The 15594-nt window shown below is 41.4% G+C and overlaps 1 protein-coding gene across 2 annotated transcripts in view; it reads right to left on the minus strand.

Annotated features, from left to right (window-relative positions):
• The window catches only part of LOC117760482 (cytosolic carboxypeptidase 6-like), a 266877-nt gene that overhangs the window by 232709 nt on the left and 18574 nt on the right, over positions 1-15594 (minus strand). For both annotated transcript variants that reach the window (XM_034583548.1, XM_034583546.1), the window contains exon 3: positions 13506-13630. In XM_034583548.1, the coding sequence (XP_034439439.1) occupies positions 13506-13630 (125 nt within the window). The remainder of the gene's footprint in view (positions 1-13505; positions 13631-15594) is intronic.

Consider the following 15594-nt stretch of genomic DNA (forward strand, 5'->3'; position numbering starts at 1 on the left):
TGAGAAAGTATGGTGTCAAATCTAAAACACAAAACGGCAACACGCCAAAATAAAAACATCCCATTCTATCACTCAGTATCAGTGAGAGATGGGGGCTGGTGTTAATAGGACTGTAATTAAAGCCTCCATCTCATCTCACTGTCATAGTTGTACACTCTCTCTTCAAAACACACACACACTCACACTCACACTCACAGACATATGCAGTGAACGCAAAACTGCTTTGTTCCTCCCACCCACCTTTAGTCTACCAAGGGCTGTGTGTATTTGTGTGTGTGTGTGTGTGTGTGTGTGTGTGTGTGTGTGTGTGTGTGTGTGTGTGTGTGTGTATGTGTGTGTAAGTAGGGTTGTGTTGGTGGAGATGGTGGTGGGGGGAGTTATAAAATCATTCTTAATTACACATTTGTCACATGAAAAGCATTCTGCCTACTCTGAATGAGCTCTCAGTCTGATTAATTCAGCAACCCTGACATTCCAAGTGCTCATTATACACCAAACTTCCACTCCTCTCTGTCTTTTTTTATCTATGTCTTCCCCTTTTTCATTTTTTCCCTAATTCCTTTGGTCCTCGACATTTCAGGCTTTTCATGTGAGTGTACTGATGTACGCTTGCCAGATCCTGTAGCCGCAGAGACAAGTTTTTCCTCCGGGATTCGGGGCTTTGACAGCACACATAGGCTGTCAGCGTTCAATGTTGGCGAACGATGATAGGACAATTAGAGTGGGGAACACTCTGTTTCTTGCAGTTTATGTATCTCTCCGGCTCTCATTTATACCGGCGTCCACACTGTATCAGAACGATGAATCTAAAACAAACTGTAAAACTGTCTTTACACATTGAGCTCTGGTGCTACGGGTGAGTGTATCCTCAAACAACATGTTTGTTATGTCATTATAGTCCACTATCACCTGAGTCTATTTAACAATCACGTCACTAAATGAACTGTGTTGAACAAGTAATAATTTCAGGAAAGAGAAAATAATGCATTGAATTTGATTAACGAGTCAGATAGCTAAAGCTCATTTAAAAAAAGGTGAATAAGAAAAGCATAGTCTGAAAATTAAGAGAAACGGTGTTAAAAGACGCATCTTCATTAAACTCAAGAGGAAAGACCATCCTTTGAACCACTCACATTTTATTTCAGTGAGCAACTCAACCACAAGACCATATTGTCCAGGAGCCATGCAGTGTAAAAAAAACCTTTTACTCTCACTTTTGTTGTGAAACTGTGTTCATCTGTTTGAGTTATTTCCATCTCTGATTCCTTTGTGAGCTTACAGGAAAGCACAGGTCCGTTGCATCCCTGGAGATGCTAAATCTCAACATCAGACATCTAGACAAACAACATCTGTTTACTCTCAAACACTCGCAGAGCTGCTGCCATGGTGGAAATATCACACATGCAGGCTGAACAAAGCAGTAAGGTGTCTCTATCACACTTCGATCCCCTATCGGAATCGTGTTGTGGAGAGAGTCCCTATAATGTTAATTTAGCTTTAAGTGTCATGGCAACTCGGAAAGAGAGAGACTCCTTTGAATGAGGCTGGGCATTTACAGTATAAATTCCTACATATACTGTATTCCCTGCTTCCATGCCAGTTTAGATCAAGCTTGCAATAGCAAAATGGGGCCTTATCCTTTGTGGGGCAAAAGTCGATTATGTTCCATTTGGTAATATTTTGGCTTGCCATGAAATTGCTTTTACTGCAAAGTGCAGGGAGTACTTTAGAGAGGAGTGTCAATACAAATCAGGTGTGGCAGTGCAGTTTGATGTCAAAAATAACTGATCCTCAGCAGCGTCTGTTTTAGAGGAGCTTCAGGCTTTCTGTTTTTTTTTTGTCTTACAGTGGCTAGGACATACCCCAGTAAACTAACCAACCATCACAATCCCATTTATCACTTAAAATCAAGCTTTGACTCTAGTTTAATCTTTTCATACACAAGCTGACATGGAATCCGACGACGGTGGAAGTTGTGGCTCTTGTTCTGGAAAAGATGGTCGCAAAGACGGAAAAAGTGCTTTATAAATGCAGACATAAGAATAATAATAAGCAACATGTATGCCATGAATAGAATAATCAAGTCATTGTTATCTGACAAACTCCCCCTTGTCATTTGTAGGTGGCTGTGGCTGAGGGGTAGAGCAGTCGTCCTCCAACCAGGAGGTCGGCAGTCCGATCCCAGTCATCCCCATCTGCATGTCAAAGTGTCCTTGGACAAGATGCTGAACCCCGAAATGCCCCTCGTAGAAACAAAAGTGCTGCTAATAGATGCATTTTTTTGGCTTACTTTATGTGTGCTATTATTTTATTACAGAACCAGTGTAAGTGTGTTTGTGTCTGTGTTTGTCTGTGTGATTGTGTGTGTGTGTGTGTGTGTGTGTGTGTGTGTGTGTGTGTGTGTGTGAGATGGGCCCACCCATAGTAGGTTAACCAGCAGTGAGACATGAAAGATTCATAGCAGATGTGACCAAGGCATCACAGAACAGGAAGTTAGATCCCCCAGGCGCTCTGACACACACACACACACACACACACACACACACACACACACACACACACACACACACACACACACACACACACACACACACACACACACACACACACACACACACACACACACACACACACACACACACACACACGAGGTAACCAGCCTGAATAATTGCTGTTTTGTTTTATTGACATTCAGTTTCTGAATAAATATCTTCTGGCACTAAAGATGGACAGAACACACACACATTTGAGGCCACAGTCTTGATTTATGATGGTTCATAATTCTGACACTACCTACTGCAGGTGCAACAAGGAGATAGAGCCGCAACACACACACATGCATGCACATACTCAGATACTGTACTCTTGCACCGAGGCCAACACATTATATCATACTATGTGAGTGTATTAGCAACTGAGCATGTACACACTTGCCACTAGAGTGGCTATAAATGTCTCTCCTCACAGCGTGCTCTTTGGGCCGGCATGCCACCAGCAGCTAGTCCCCCACACAGTGTCAGTGACAGCACATAGAGTAAATTAGCCCAACTGACTTGACCTAACCACATGGTGTGTGAGCACAGTCTGAAAGTGTCTCCCTCCCAAAAAAAAAACACAACATCAAATCAGCACTGAAACGACCCTCAACATCCAACACTTTACCACTGCCTGCTTCTCTGCTTCCAGTCTCACCCTTCAAAAACAATAACCATAATAACAGTAGTACCAGTGAGATACACTATTTTCAAAACCATCTGCAGGATTAAGTTATGGTCATTTCAGTACAATAAGGGTAAACATTGCCTTAAAATTGCCAAAATTATTTTTAAAAAACATTTTCCTAACTGCAGAACAATTTGTCCCTGGAGTCATAGGGAGTTTTGCATTTTAATGTCAGTCTCAGTGCAGCAAAATATATAAATGTCCCATCATTTAAATGACAAACAACAATAAACTGTCAGAAGCCTTTAATGCAGTGCCAAAGAGCAGAATATTTCAAAGGTTAATTGTCTGTATAGAAAGGTTAAACCTACAGTTGTATCTCAGTCCTATTCGTTCTAAAATAGAACTGATAAATAACTATACTAACTTAACAGCTTCATTACTCCAACAGCTAAAAGAGGAACTCAGTAAATGAGATTATACTGTGTAGTTCCTGAGGTCAAAAATGTTGTCACACTGCCCCTCATGGTCCCACAGTATCTCCATGTGGCAGCAGGGTGAAGTCAGACCTCTGCCTCTGCTCTGGGACCATAAAACGTGTGCTCTGCTGCTTTAATCTAAAAACTTCAAGGTGACCTGGGAGATGTTCCTGCAGGCTGAGATGGAGCAGAGGTTTCAAACTCCAAACTGGTGAATGTGGTTACTTTGTGGTAATTAGCACGCTATAAGCTCCAGCGATGTCTGCAAAGGTGTGGCCCTCATAGACCATGAAGGTCAAACCAAAATGGTCTGGTCTACAGACAATTTCCTATTTGTATCACTAGCTGGTCCCGCCCTTACCATTGCATTTTTAACTAATTTGAGCCACTGCCCTTACTGTAGCCCAGCCACCAGCACAGCTAGCTTGTTAGGTTAGCCTGACAACAATCCACCTGTTGGGAATGGAAGGACACATTTTTTGGCCCCATTTGCAGGGGCCTTTGAAATGGGACAGCCTGGTTGCGCCACTGTGAGGCAAGTCTCATGTCTTCAAATCTAGTCCCCATAGTCCTTATTGTGGCAGTTACAAGCCATTGCTGGAAACTGTTAACACTGTAGGTCTGTCAAATGTAAGCAAACCAATACCTGTACACTTCTGTGCACTCTTCAACAGGGTCAGGCTGTTTTGACTGAAGCATCATTGGAGCCCATGCTCAATAAATTAGGGTACAATGCATCTAACCCTAACACGAGGACAACCCCAGCTCAGACCATAACAGTATCACTTCCAAAGCACAATTCATTTCTCACGAGGATCTATTCATCCTCTGCAGTGTGTGTTACATTATACATTAAGGTTGTACATAATCTAGTCTGCTTGTTGATTCGATTATATGAACACTAATTAGAGCCAGCAGCATTGAAGCCTAATCAGTTACACGATTTGGCCGAGCTCTAGATGGGGGATGAAGTCTTCACGACTAAAACAAGGTGGTCAGTTGTTGTCAGTGCTGGCTAAACAGGTAGCTAGACTGAACCAAGCTGTAAGATTTCAGATTTACAGAAGTAAGTGGAACACAGATCTCAGACAAAGTTAAATATGTGGTTAACTCTCAGTACTTTCCGTGGGATCCCAAGTGTATATCTTGTCTTATTAAAATTTTACTTGCAACAGAAAGGAATGATATAGCAGCGCACTGCGAGCACTAAATGAAAGCTGAAGCTCTGATCTTTTCATTGATGTGGTTTGCCAGTCACATAGTACATTAGAATGGATGTTGAAGCCTCAAGCCTAAATGGTAGGCACTGAGATGCTTGTGATGCCACAAACACAGCCTGCCAGCAACTGGGGGAAGTATGAGTTCTCTATTTATTAAGTAAGTGTATCAATCATAAGCTATGACAAAAATAGAGCATAACAAATTCTGTGAAGATTTTTAAGCAATTCTAGCAATTTGTATAATGGGTGTTTCTCTCTCTCTCACTTCAATGGCGTATTAATGATCACTGATCTAATTGTTGGAACACAGCAAGACAGACAGACAGACAGACAGACAGACAGACAGATAGATAGATAGATAGATAGATAGATAGATAGAGACAATGCACTACAACATCGCAGGCTCTCTCATCAGATGGTGAATATTAGAATAGTAGCTCGTCAGCAGCCTCCCAAAACAATAAAACAGCAGTCGACAGACAGCTTAGCCCATCAGCACACTGTTAAATTACAGCCATCAGCACCCCTCCCCCAATCCAGATCTAAACTCTCATCTCTAGCACCAGGAGAACAATCTGCAGAGTAATTAGCCTCCACCAACAGACATTTACAGAGAGAAGGAGGACGTTTGGCTTGATTAAATTATTAAACCACACAAACAAAAAACAAAAGCAGCATCAATGAGGCACTGCGGCTCTCCTTCAAAGCTCCTCGCTGTTCCCTAAATACAGAATACAGAGAATGTGTTCTCCCAAGCCACTAGTTGGCATAATTAGCTAAATGTGTGCATTTGTGTGTGTATGTGTGTGTGTGTCTTTGCTGTGATTGGAACCATTCCTCCAACTGCTATCTAAAATAACCAAGTGGTTAACGACAACATGATGCCACCCTGCCCCCCCACCCCCACCAACAACATACACACACATCACACATGTCAACACACATACACATTAAACAATACTCTAATTACAACATTTATAACTCCCCCTTGCCTCCTGCTTCTCTCCAACCCCCAACCCACAAATCTGTGAATCTGGAATTGAATTTAGCCCAAGTTGAGGGCTTCGCTGGCATGAAAAGACTATTTGATTAGAACGGCAGTTGTTTCATTTGTGGTGCAGCAGATTGCAGAGCCTCTCTATCCGGTGTGCAATCTGTATTCATTACTCTGTGTAAAAGGATGATCCATGTCCTGACACCAGGCTCATCATTTCATGCAGATGCACAGCTCCACAAGGCCCTTGCTAAGCCACCATGCCTCCTCCTGAAACCTCAGCAATTATCCTTCACTTTTTTCACCTTTTCACTACTTACTTACTTTCACCTGCCTGGCTTCATTTCCATGACAGTGTGGGTAGTATTGTTTTCACCTTGTGCGTTTGTATCTTCCCCTCTCTCTTTCTCTGTGTTTGTGAGTGTTAATGGGAAGAAGTGTTCCAGGAGACACCTACAGAGGCAGGAACTTTGGCAGTTGACTGGCCAAATATTTTTTCCATGATAGTGTAAATATTGTGCAAGATATAGACACAGTGCTGTAGTTTAGATCAAAACAAAGGTGCAGATCCAACATGGTTTGACCCATGAGTACTAATGTAAAACAGTTGGCCCAGAAAAAGGACACACAGCTCTGTTTTTACACAGGAGATTTTTCCTAAATTGTATTTGCTTCTTATTCACTTGCACTTGGTGGTGATAGCACACTGTGCACTGCAGATGCAGGAAGGAGAGTTATTGCCTATCATGAAATGTGCACAATGTGCACAATTTTGGAAAAACTTTACTTACCATAAAACAAGCAAAAAAACGATTGACATGATAGAGATTTCTGATGCTCTGTTTCCATAAGTAAAGTGGTACCATGCAAAAAATAAATAAAAGCCTCGCAGACTCTTTGTACTCAGCGTCTTCATTCAGACCACTTTGGCAGCATCTCACTCCGCCATACTGCCGGGATATGAATGGATGGCCCACTGATGAGTGTCCTTATGAGCAGATATACCAACTTAACAACACATGTTCCCATGCCAGCCAAATATACACAAAAATCAAATGCTAACTCAATTAGGTGCTGTTAATTTTGCCGTAAGATGTTATTATGACCATATGACATATTATGCTGTGAGATATTATCATGACAAATCAAGGGGAAATGGAAAAATAAAAAAATGTATGTACATGGAATATGAGATAAAAGTGTTGTATGAGTTCCTGCTGTTCGAATAAAGACCATCCAAATAAAAGTGTCTGCTTTATTTTTTAAAATGCCCTTAAGGTCTGTGGCTCCTTTTTAAAGCAAATCAGGCTAAAAATAAGGCAATGAATTCAGATAAGGAACCTTGTGTCAGCAGAGATAACCTAGGGAAAACTAATTTTGCTATCAGGGAGACAATTTTAAAATGAATTCTGTGCTGTTGTCATATCCTTTTGTCCATGTCATTATGAGGTGATCTGGGGAGCATCAGCTGTGACAATGAGGGAGGATTCCTTAGTTTGCCTTAACAGAACAGGGTCAATTACGATACCCTCTGCTCTCTGGCACAACTGTCTGATGTCTCGTATGTCTTTCAGAAGCCACACATATCTTTCGGCAACTTCCCTCAGGGGTTTGAAAGTAGGTTCCCTAAACTTTCTGGGTCTATGTGGCATGTTAGAAGTAAAATAATCCCTTTGGCGGAGTCACACGGAAGCCACTGTCTCTTCTTTTGAGAGGGGGAGCTTAAAAAAACAAACTTCCAAAGAAGAGGAAAACCACAAACACATGATATATGCCTATCTGCCTTGTACCATATGCTGCAGAGGCAGAATAGAAAGAAAAAGGCAATGGAAATGAGTAAAAATGACATGGCCAGCCTGTGTGTGGCGTTTTCTTTTAGACAGACAGGATAAGAAGACAAGCAGAACTGTTGACAAGCATGAAAGCTAGTTTGTGTGTGTGAGTTTTGGAACATGTATCTTGTGTATGAGCCCTTGTCGTGCATGTTTTCACAGCAAGGGAAGACCTGATAAAAATGCATATGGATGAGTCTAATTCTAGAGCGGCGCATCCAGCAAGCCGTCCCATGGGTAGACCAAATTAGGTGCCACAAATAACCATCACCAACCACCTGTCTGGAACGCATGCTCATGGCCGCGCCCCGCCAGCAATGATTAGCCCATGTTCATCCAGCGATGCTCGCTAGAGACCTGCCTGTCCTCCTCCCCCTATGTCACTGCTGAAGGACATTACGACACAGACCTGATGGTACAGGGATACAAGGAGCACCGACGGGAGAGAGGACGAGAAAGGCATCGACATTGAAGATTGGAGCTGTGGAGAGGTTTGCGTTAATCCACGATGACGTAGCCAAGACAGGCTGTCTAAACCAGAAGACTGTCCAGAGCTAATGAAGCAGCAAACTCACATAGGAGCATCTAATATACAGGCTGACATTGATATTACACACTGCAACCAGCAACTGACTTCCCATAACTGCTGCCAACGTTTTCTATTTAGGGATGGGAGGGAAAAGTATTGCTTACGAGATCAACTCCTCCTCTTCCTCCTCCAATATACTCAGTTACTGCTTCTGTCTCTTCCGTACAAAAAAAAGAAATGTATTGTGCACCACATCTATTACCCTGATCCTCCCCGCTGTCATTCTCCTTTTCACGATTCTTTGTCTCCGCTGTCGTACAAGACATCAGAATATTAATGGTGTATCTTTCTAACTGATAAGAAAACACAGTTAGATAATTACACCTTTTAGAGGATGTTTGCAGGCATTTTAAACCCAATTAGTCATTATGGTATGTGATATTTGACTCTTGTAATATGGTACTCATTTATAGACCTGGCTGCAACCCACAATACATTGTTTATCAGATTCTATGAAAAGACAGTAGCTGTATAAAAGTAGAACCAGATGATTAGTGTCATTAAGACATGATCCATAACGGCTCTGTGATAGTTTTAACATCCTGTTTAATATTTAACTTAATGTGCCATCCACCTCATCTCTCTACGACAAATTGCATAACATCACTGATGATGAATTTAAAAAGGTGAGCATTGTCTGAAAGAGTGAATTGACGATGGCTCTTTCGGGAATCGAGTTAACACATGGCCTATTCTGCTGCAGTTTGTTCTCTTTCCTGATTATGGAGAATAACCACCCTGTACTGTGCTTGCTCTGGACAAGCAAGGGTTACAAATCACCCCTGTAGTAGTTGGAAGAGTTGAAGGCACTCTGCGCAAGGTTTTACTGCCTGTCTTCTATGAATGGCTCCCTGAAGGCCTCTACGATAATAGCTCACAGCCGTGCCCTTCACGGAGCCTGACATCGAGCACATCCCTACAGCAGAATGGAATGGCATATCAACTTACCCAATGGGGTATCATATCAACCCATCCACTGGTTTCTGCTCATAACGTAGGCAGAAGATGAAATGAAATAGTGGCAGCTGGAACTTACATGTCCATTTGCAATTCACTCAGTTTGGACATAGGACACATTTTAAAACTTTTTTAAAGGTCCCATGATACTGAGCTCTTGAATTATTAATGAAAGTGAATGAGATTTTTCGACAGTCCGGGCCCTCTGCTCTAAAGTACATGGCGTAGCACAAAATGCAGGTTTGCACATGAATGCTGACTAAGTGGCCAAACATCGACAGGTTTGTAGATTTCAGGTTTACCCCCATCTTTGTACGACAACAAAAACAAGTGGGCAACATAACAAATTTCTGTCTCCAAAGAGCAACGCTAGTAGCAACATCTATGAAAAATGTACTCATGAATACAACTGAAACTTACGGTCAAATACTTGTATACATACATACATCAGAACTCTATAAAGAAATAACTCAGGTTCATCTCTGCTGTTACAGTACTATCCCTCTCCTTCTATTCCATTCCTTTTTTCTAGTTTCATCCTGTTCGCAGTGGTTTACTGTACTGATAAATGAAGTTAAAATTACTGATAGAAATGAAGACAACATAACCAGTCTTTGAAATCTTTGCATTACTTAAATGCACTGTATGTATTCAGGTATAAGCTCTACAATCAATTAAACCATTTATGCTAATGAGGCGATAAACCAGAGGCCTTCAGGGGTCCAATTTGCAAACGTTTGAGGCCTGTGTGGATCTTGGTTTTCCTTTCAGTGCCCATGTTAGTAGGTGAGAGTGGCCACACAGCACGTGCCTCACAGCTTTTCAGCATTTCACCGATTTTTCAAGTGTGCTACACATAAGAGTGACACTTTTCCCTAGTTTCGACGTCCAAAGTAAAGATCAGATGTCGTCTGATGTTCTCTCTCAATCTCTCTCTCTCTCTCGCACTCAGTCAAACTCAATGTAGCAGCGTTGCAACAGACAACTGGTGACAAGGAACCGTGCAAGTCATAGAAATTCCGCAAGGTAGCGGTCTTGCACACATTTGAAGAATTTGGAAAGTATAGCACTAGCTACACTGCATTTTAAGGATAATGTAAGCCAGGCTGTGTGATGTTATCTGTGTACCCAACAATTTGTTTGGTCCACATGGACTTGACCTCAATACTCAAGGCCAAGGATATCTGCAGCTCTGGGAGACTGTGCCAAGGCACAGTGATGTATTTAGCTAAATGCTAAAGTCAACATGATAACACATTTACCATATTCACCATTGACGTCTAGCATGTTATCAGGCAAATTTTGCTAGCCTGTGTGCTAACATTAAAAACTATGTATGGCTCAGGCAGACAGGAATGTGATTTCTGTTCAAGTAGTTGGTAAAGACCTTTGAACTGAAAACAGAAATGGTCTGGTGCAACAAAAAAAAACACAGCAAACCTGAAATAGTGTCACATGGTCCTGGTCATTGCAGCCAACGAAACCAGAATTGGGCTTTTGAGGTAAGTGAGTGTGTCAAAAAAAAAGAAATATACAAAACAGAGACATTCATCCATCCAGCCATCCATCATAACCAGTTCTACGGTGAAGCCAATTTCCACAAAGCTGCTAAGCTGATTGAGGCAGACCAAATCTGTTTCACCAGCTTACATTCCTTCAAAATGGCCATCTCACTTCCAATATCACGGGCTTTTACTGTTCCCCATTCCCCTGGCTCAGGCTGAGAGTTAGCAAGGCTTAGCTGGATGAAACACTCCAACAGTCCAGTTCTTCCCTGGAACCCACTGATATCGCTGTAGCACAGCCTCTCCCCACATAGCTACACTTAGTTGGTTTATTTACTCATGCTATTATTCTTTGTTTAATTTCTCTGTTTACATTTTTTTGTCATATCAGAACAATAATACAACCATAATATATAAACTCAAGATTTATGTGGATTCTGACGGTTATGGGCACAAAGACACAATCTAATCACAGGGTCTGTATACACACACACACACACACGCACACACACGTTGGCAAAATGCACAGGCAGCACTTAACCACAACACCTTTTACTGGAGTAGATTAAATTCACACAAGGTCTCTTTGAAGAAGGAAATTGGACTGATAAGAAACAGAAGCTTGTGAGCTGTCCTATGGAGAGAGTGCATGGAAGTGTGCGATGGAAATGGGTTTTCACTGGTTTTTGTCACCTGTGGGCTGGCTCTCGCAAGTGGCACTGTACATAGTTTGTTCATATACCTGATATTTATCATTCTTTTGTTGTTTACAGTGTTGTATTCCACTCCCCAGTCACTTTCTCCCCCGTCTCTCTCCCTCACACTTTCTCTGTCATTTTGCCACAACAGCAAATATCCTGTTGGCCCGAGCTGCAGGCTGTTGGTGCTGGTCTATCTGGCTCTGGGATCGATCCGGCTCCAAGCCGAGGCCTCCCATTCATCTCAGAGCCATAAAATGTGATTAGTGCTGACTACAGCACTGCAGGGAGATGGGCTGATAGGCCTGATAGCCTCAGATAGACTGGGCTGGACACTCTACAGGAAGACAGCAGTAACAGCATGCTGTGAATTCATCTTTCTTCATTTTCTCTATGGATCGCTATTTGTTTTTGTTATCACTCTCATCTTTGTCAATCTCTTCCCTCCGTCTTTCTACCTCTCTCCCTCTGTATTTATATTTGTCTCCCTCTACATTTTATCTCTCATTTTTTGTTTGCTTCATATCTAAGCCTGACAAGCTTGTATGCATAGAAATTAGAAAGCAAACATAAACAAACTTGAAACCCATTGATTTCACTTGTACCTTCCTTTCATTCTGCAAAGATATATTTAAATGGTAGCACCACCCTCCATCCCCCTGAAGCCGCACTCACTGTACCCACATGCAGTGTATCTCTGTGGCACGTGACCGCCTCTCTCAACCAATCACAGAGCTCAGAGCTTGCTAGTGGCAGAATCAAGCTTGGAGACTGTGACAAGAAGTGAGGTAGAAAATAGAGGACAGCCTCAGTTCTCAGCCAATCTAATCAGTTGATAGTGTTTATATATGATCTGTCAATGTCGCACCCGGATGTTTGAGGACACAAAAGAGGAGAAAGAAAATGTTTTTAACATCTCACATGGCTTGTGGATAAGGTGACACAAGGTTAGTTGTGGCTAGTTAAAGCAATCTGTGAGTACCAGTTATGACTGCTGACATAATGACAGCGTATCACACATAAATGTAACTTAAAAAACATAGTCTTTTTGAAATTCAACAGCATAGTGGATCCAAGACCTAAATTATCACGTAATTGGTACTATTGCAGTATTGTTACTATGTGCTGAAAATGTTCAAAACCTAAGTTAAAAAATGGTATTAGAAAAAATAATAATAAAGCACCATATAATATCAAAACAATTTAACTTCTGACTTTGTCTGCTTAGTCAACTGAAATAAATCTTAAAGCTCGAACACCGCCTGCCCTTCCACCATGTTTTTACAACACACAAGGCACGTTGCTTGCTGAGCCTGTGCCTTGGAGACTTCCTAACTTTGGTTGATGCTGGACAGGATCAACCATATCACCATGGTGATTACAGTCATTAAAGATTGAAACACTACAACTAACAGTTGAGAATTTTACCGCACAGTATTCTGTGAAACCGATAACCACGTCATTCCCACTCCTCACCTAATATTAAGAGGGAAACACAGGAATCACACCAGGAGATGGTTCTGCAACTTTCTCCTGCTAAAGAGATGAAAATCAACCATGACTTTTATTAAAAAAATACTATATTTGTCCTCTTATAAAGGCAGCAGAACTGTTGACCTGCAGTACTGTACTTAGCCAACAGAAGGTCAATATTATTCACCTATATTTATAACTTAATCAATTTTGATTCAACAACATATTATCTTTAAGGATGTCAGACCTTAAAAAATATATTTACTTATTTTCAGGATTTTTATAAAATCCAGTTTGATAAAGTACTGTCTTATTAATAATATAAATAATATTGTTGGTATGTTATATTTACTTGTTAATATTTATTCATTTGTAAACAGAGCCCTCTACATCAGTTAGATCTCACCAGCGGGAGTAGGCTGGGGCTTTGGAGTTCATTCACTTTGTCAGAACTGATAGAAGAAAACACCAAACTTGATAGTTGTCCTCTTATTGCTGCCTCAAACCAGAGTCTTTGTGTGTTATAGAATGGAATTGGGAGCAGAGCCCTTGTCTATGATTAATGGTAGCACTATATAGGACCACAGCATTCTGACCTGTGTCTCACGGACATTCTCCACTGTGAAGTTGAACCAGACTCTGAAGCGCGGGTTGCAGGTGTCAGGCCGGATGAAGAGGTCAAACTCGAATTCACTGATGTAGTCAACACGGCCGAGGTTTCCTGCAAAGGCAGCAAGACAACTTACATTAGTATTACAAAGAGCTGAGCATTCCTCAACACAGAATCATTATCAGTATTTTCTCAAGGTTTTCAGTCAGTGGATTCAAAACATTACAAACAGGCGCGCAATTAAAACAGTGTGATAACACAACATGACCTTACTTCAAATTGAGGATCTGCTTCCTAAGGCAGATGTGTTAAATCAATATGTCACAGTCAGCTGTCTAGTAATGGTGCATCGCCTCCTGTTTTATCCGTGTTTGTAGCTGCACATGTTTCTACATTGGTAAGTCTCTCAAACCAAAACAACACACAGAGATTGTGTGAGGAGGTATAAGGAGCAGAACGACCAACAGACAGGGCTGTTCCAGCCATCCATAACTGACACACTATATACGATGCAAAAAGATCCAGATGATCAGTGGAAGTATAATTAATCCAATGGGAACTATTTCCCCGCTTCCAATTCTCAAAGCTGTCTATAAGATGACTGGCTAGTAGATTATCACATGACAAGCATTCTAAATATAGGCTTTGTCTGTACCTTCTGATTCATATGTGGACACATATGTGATTGAGATTATTGTGGCGCATGTGCAAATTAATGATTGTCAGAGTCAAAGCAACGAGATGGAGGAGAGTGAGATAAGATATGATGTCGACACTGACATTTTAAAAGCTGAACTGAGATGCTGTATAAGACCAGCAGCTGTTCAAGAGTTAAAGTCACTGGAAAACAGGGCAGACCAATAGGCTCAAAGTCCCTCACAACTCTACATCAGGGTACTGTTGACCACCTGGTGCCAGGTAGTGACATAGCAGCAGCACGAACACACACACACACACATACACACAAACACAGCTGATTATAGACAGATGGGCTAACTACCACACTGTCAAAGTAGATCCCTCTCCTTCTGCCATCGGACAGAGCTAATCCACTACTCAGCTTGTAACACACGCGCACACACACACGCACACACACACACACACACACACACACTTTGCTCCACTGAAGCTATCCACAGAGGTGCAATCATTAGTTTATGGAGGACTGCAGCAAACAGTATTTGGATTTTGAATTTCATATTTAAAGTGGTATATTCATTTGAAACACAGCATTCAATATCAATGCACAATCAGTGAGAAGGAAATTGCAACCTAAAAATGTTATAGATGGATTTTTTATAAACAAAATTACTTAGCTGATACAGTACTCAAATACGGTATGAAAAGATATATTTGATAACTATCAGAACAATATATGCGTATCATTCCTACCAATAAAAATGTTCAAAATTACATGATGAATTGTATATGTTATATTAGACCTATTGAGGCAACCGCATGACAAGAATATGATTTTCAAACAATATATTTTATGAGAAGTATGATCTTCATTTAGCCATGACAACAGTGTAGCTTGACACATGGGCTCTCCATGATTTTACAAAGACAATGAAGATAAATGATAATACCGAGTTATCATCCAGCTCTTGTTTGTCTATCACAGTGGCTGACTAGTTAAGAAGCAGGCAGCCATGCGTGGACTAGCTCTTTTGGCAGACTGGCAATGGAATTCTGAACCATTTACAGCAGATAAAGGCGAGAGCAGGCGGAGGGCTGAACCAGACCCAGCTGCAGCTCGCAAGCACTGACAAAGAGAGGAGATTGACAGCAGAGCAGCACCTGTTCCAGACAGATGTGTCATCAAAACAATCATCTCTCATACCAACATCACAGCTATTCACAGAGCTGACACTGCCAAATGCAGCCTATTAGACCAAGTTCATAAAAGCCTTCAAAGGTCAGCAGTCCTATCAGTCTTAGTAATGCTTTTCAATAATGGAAGCAAGGTCACTTTTTGAGGGTCAATACTTTTTTGAAGATTTAAAGTGAGTAAATGCTTTTAAACCATTATCAGAAATCAATACATTAACTCGTGGATCTCCATCACCCTCACA

Source organism: Hippoglossus hippoglossus, chromosome 4 (genome assembly GCF_009819705.1).
Source record: "Hippoglossus hippoglossus isolate fHipHip1 chromosome 4, fHipHip1.pri, whole genome shotgun sequence".
Taxonomy (NCBI): domain Eukaryota; kingdom Metazoa; phylum Chordata; class Actinopteri; order Pleuronectiformes; family Pleuronectidae; genus Hippoglossus; species Hippoglossus hippoglossus.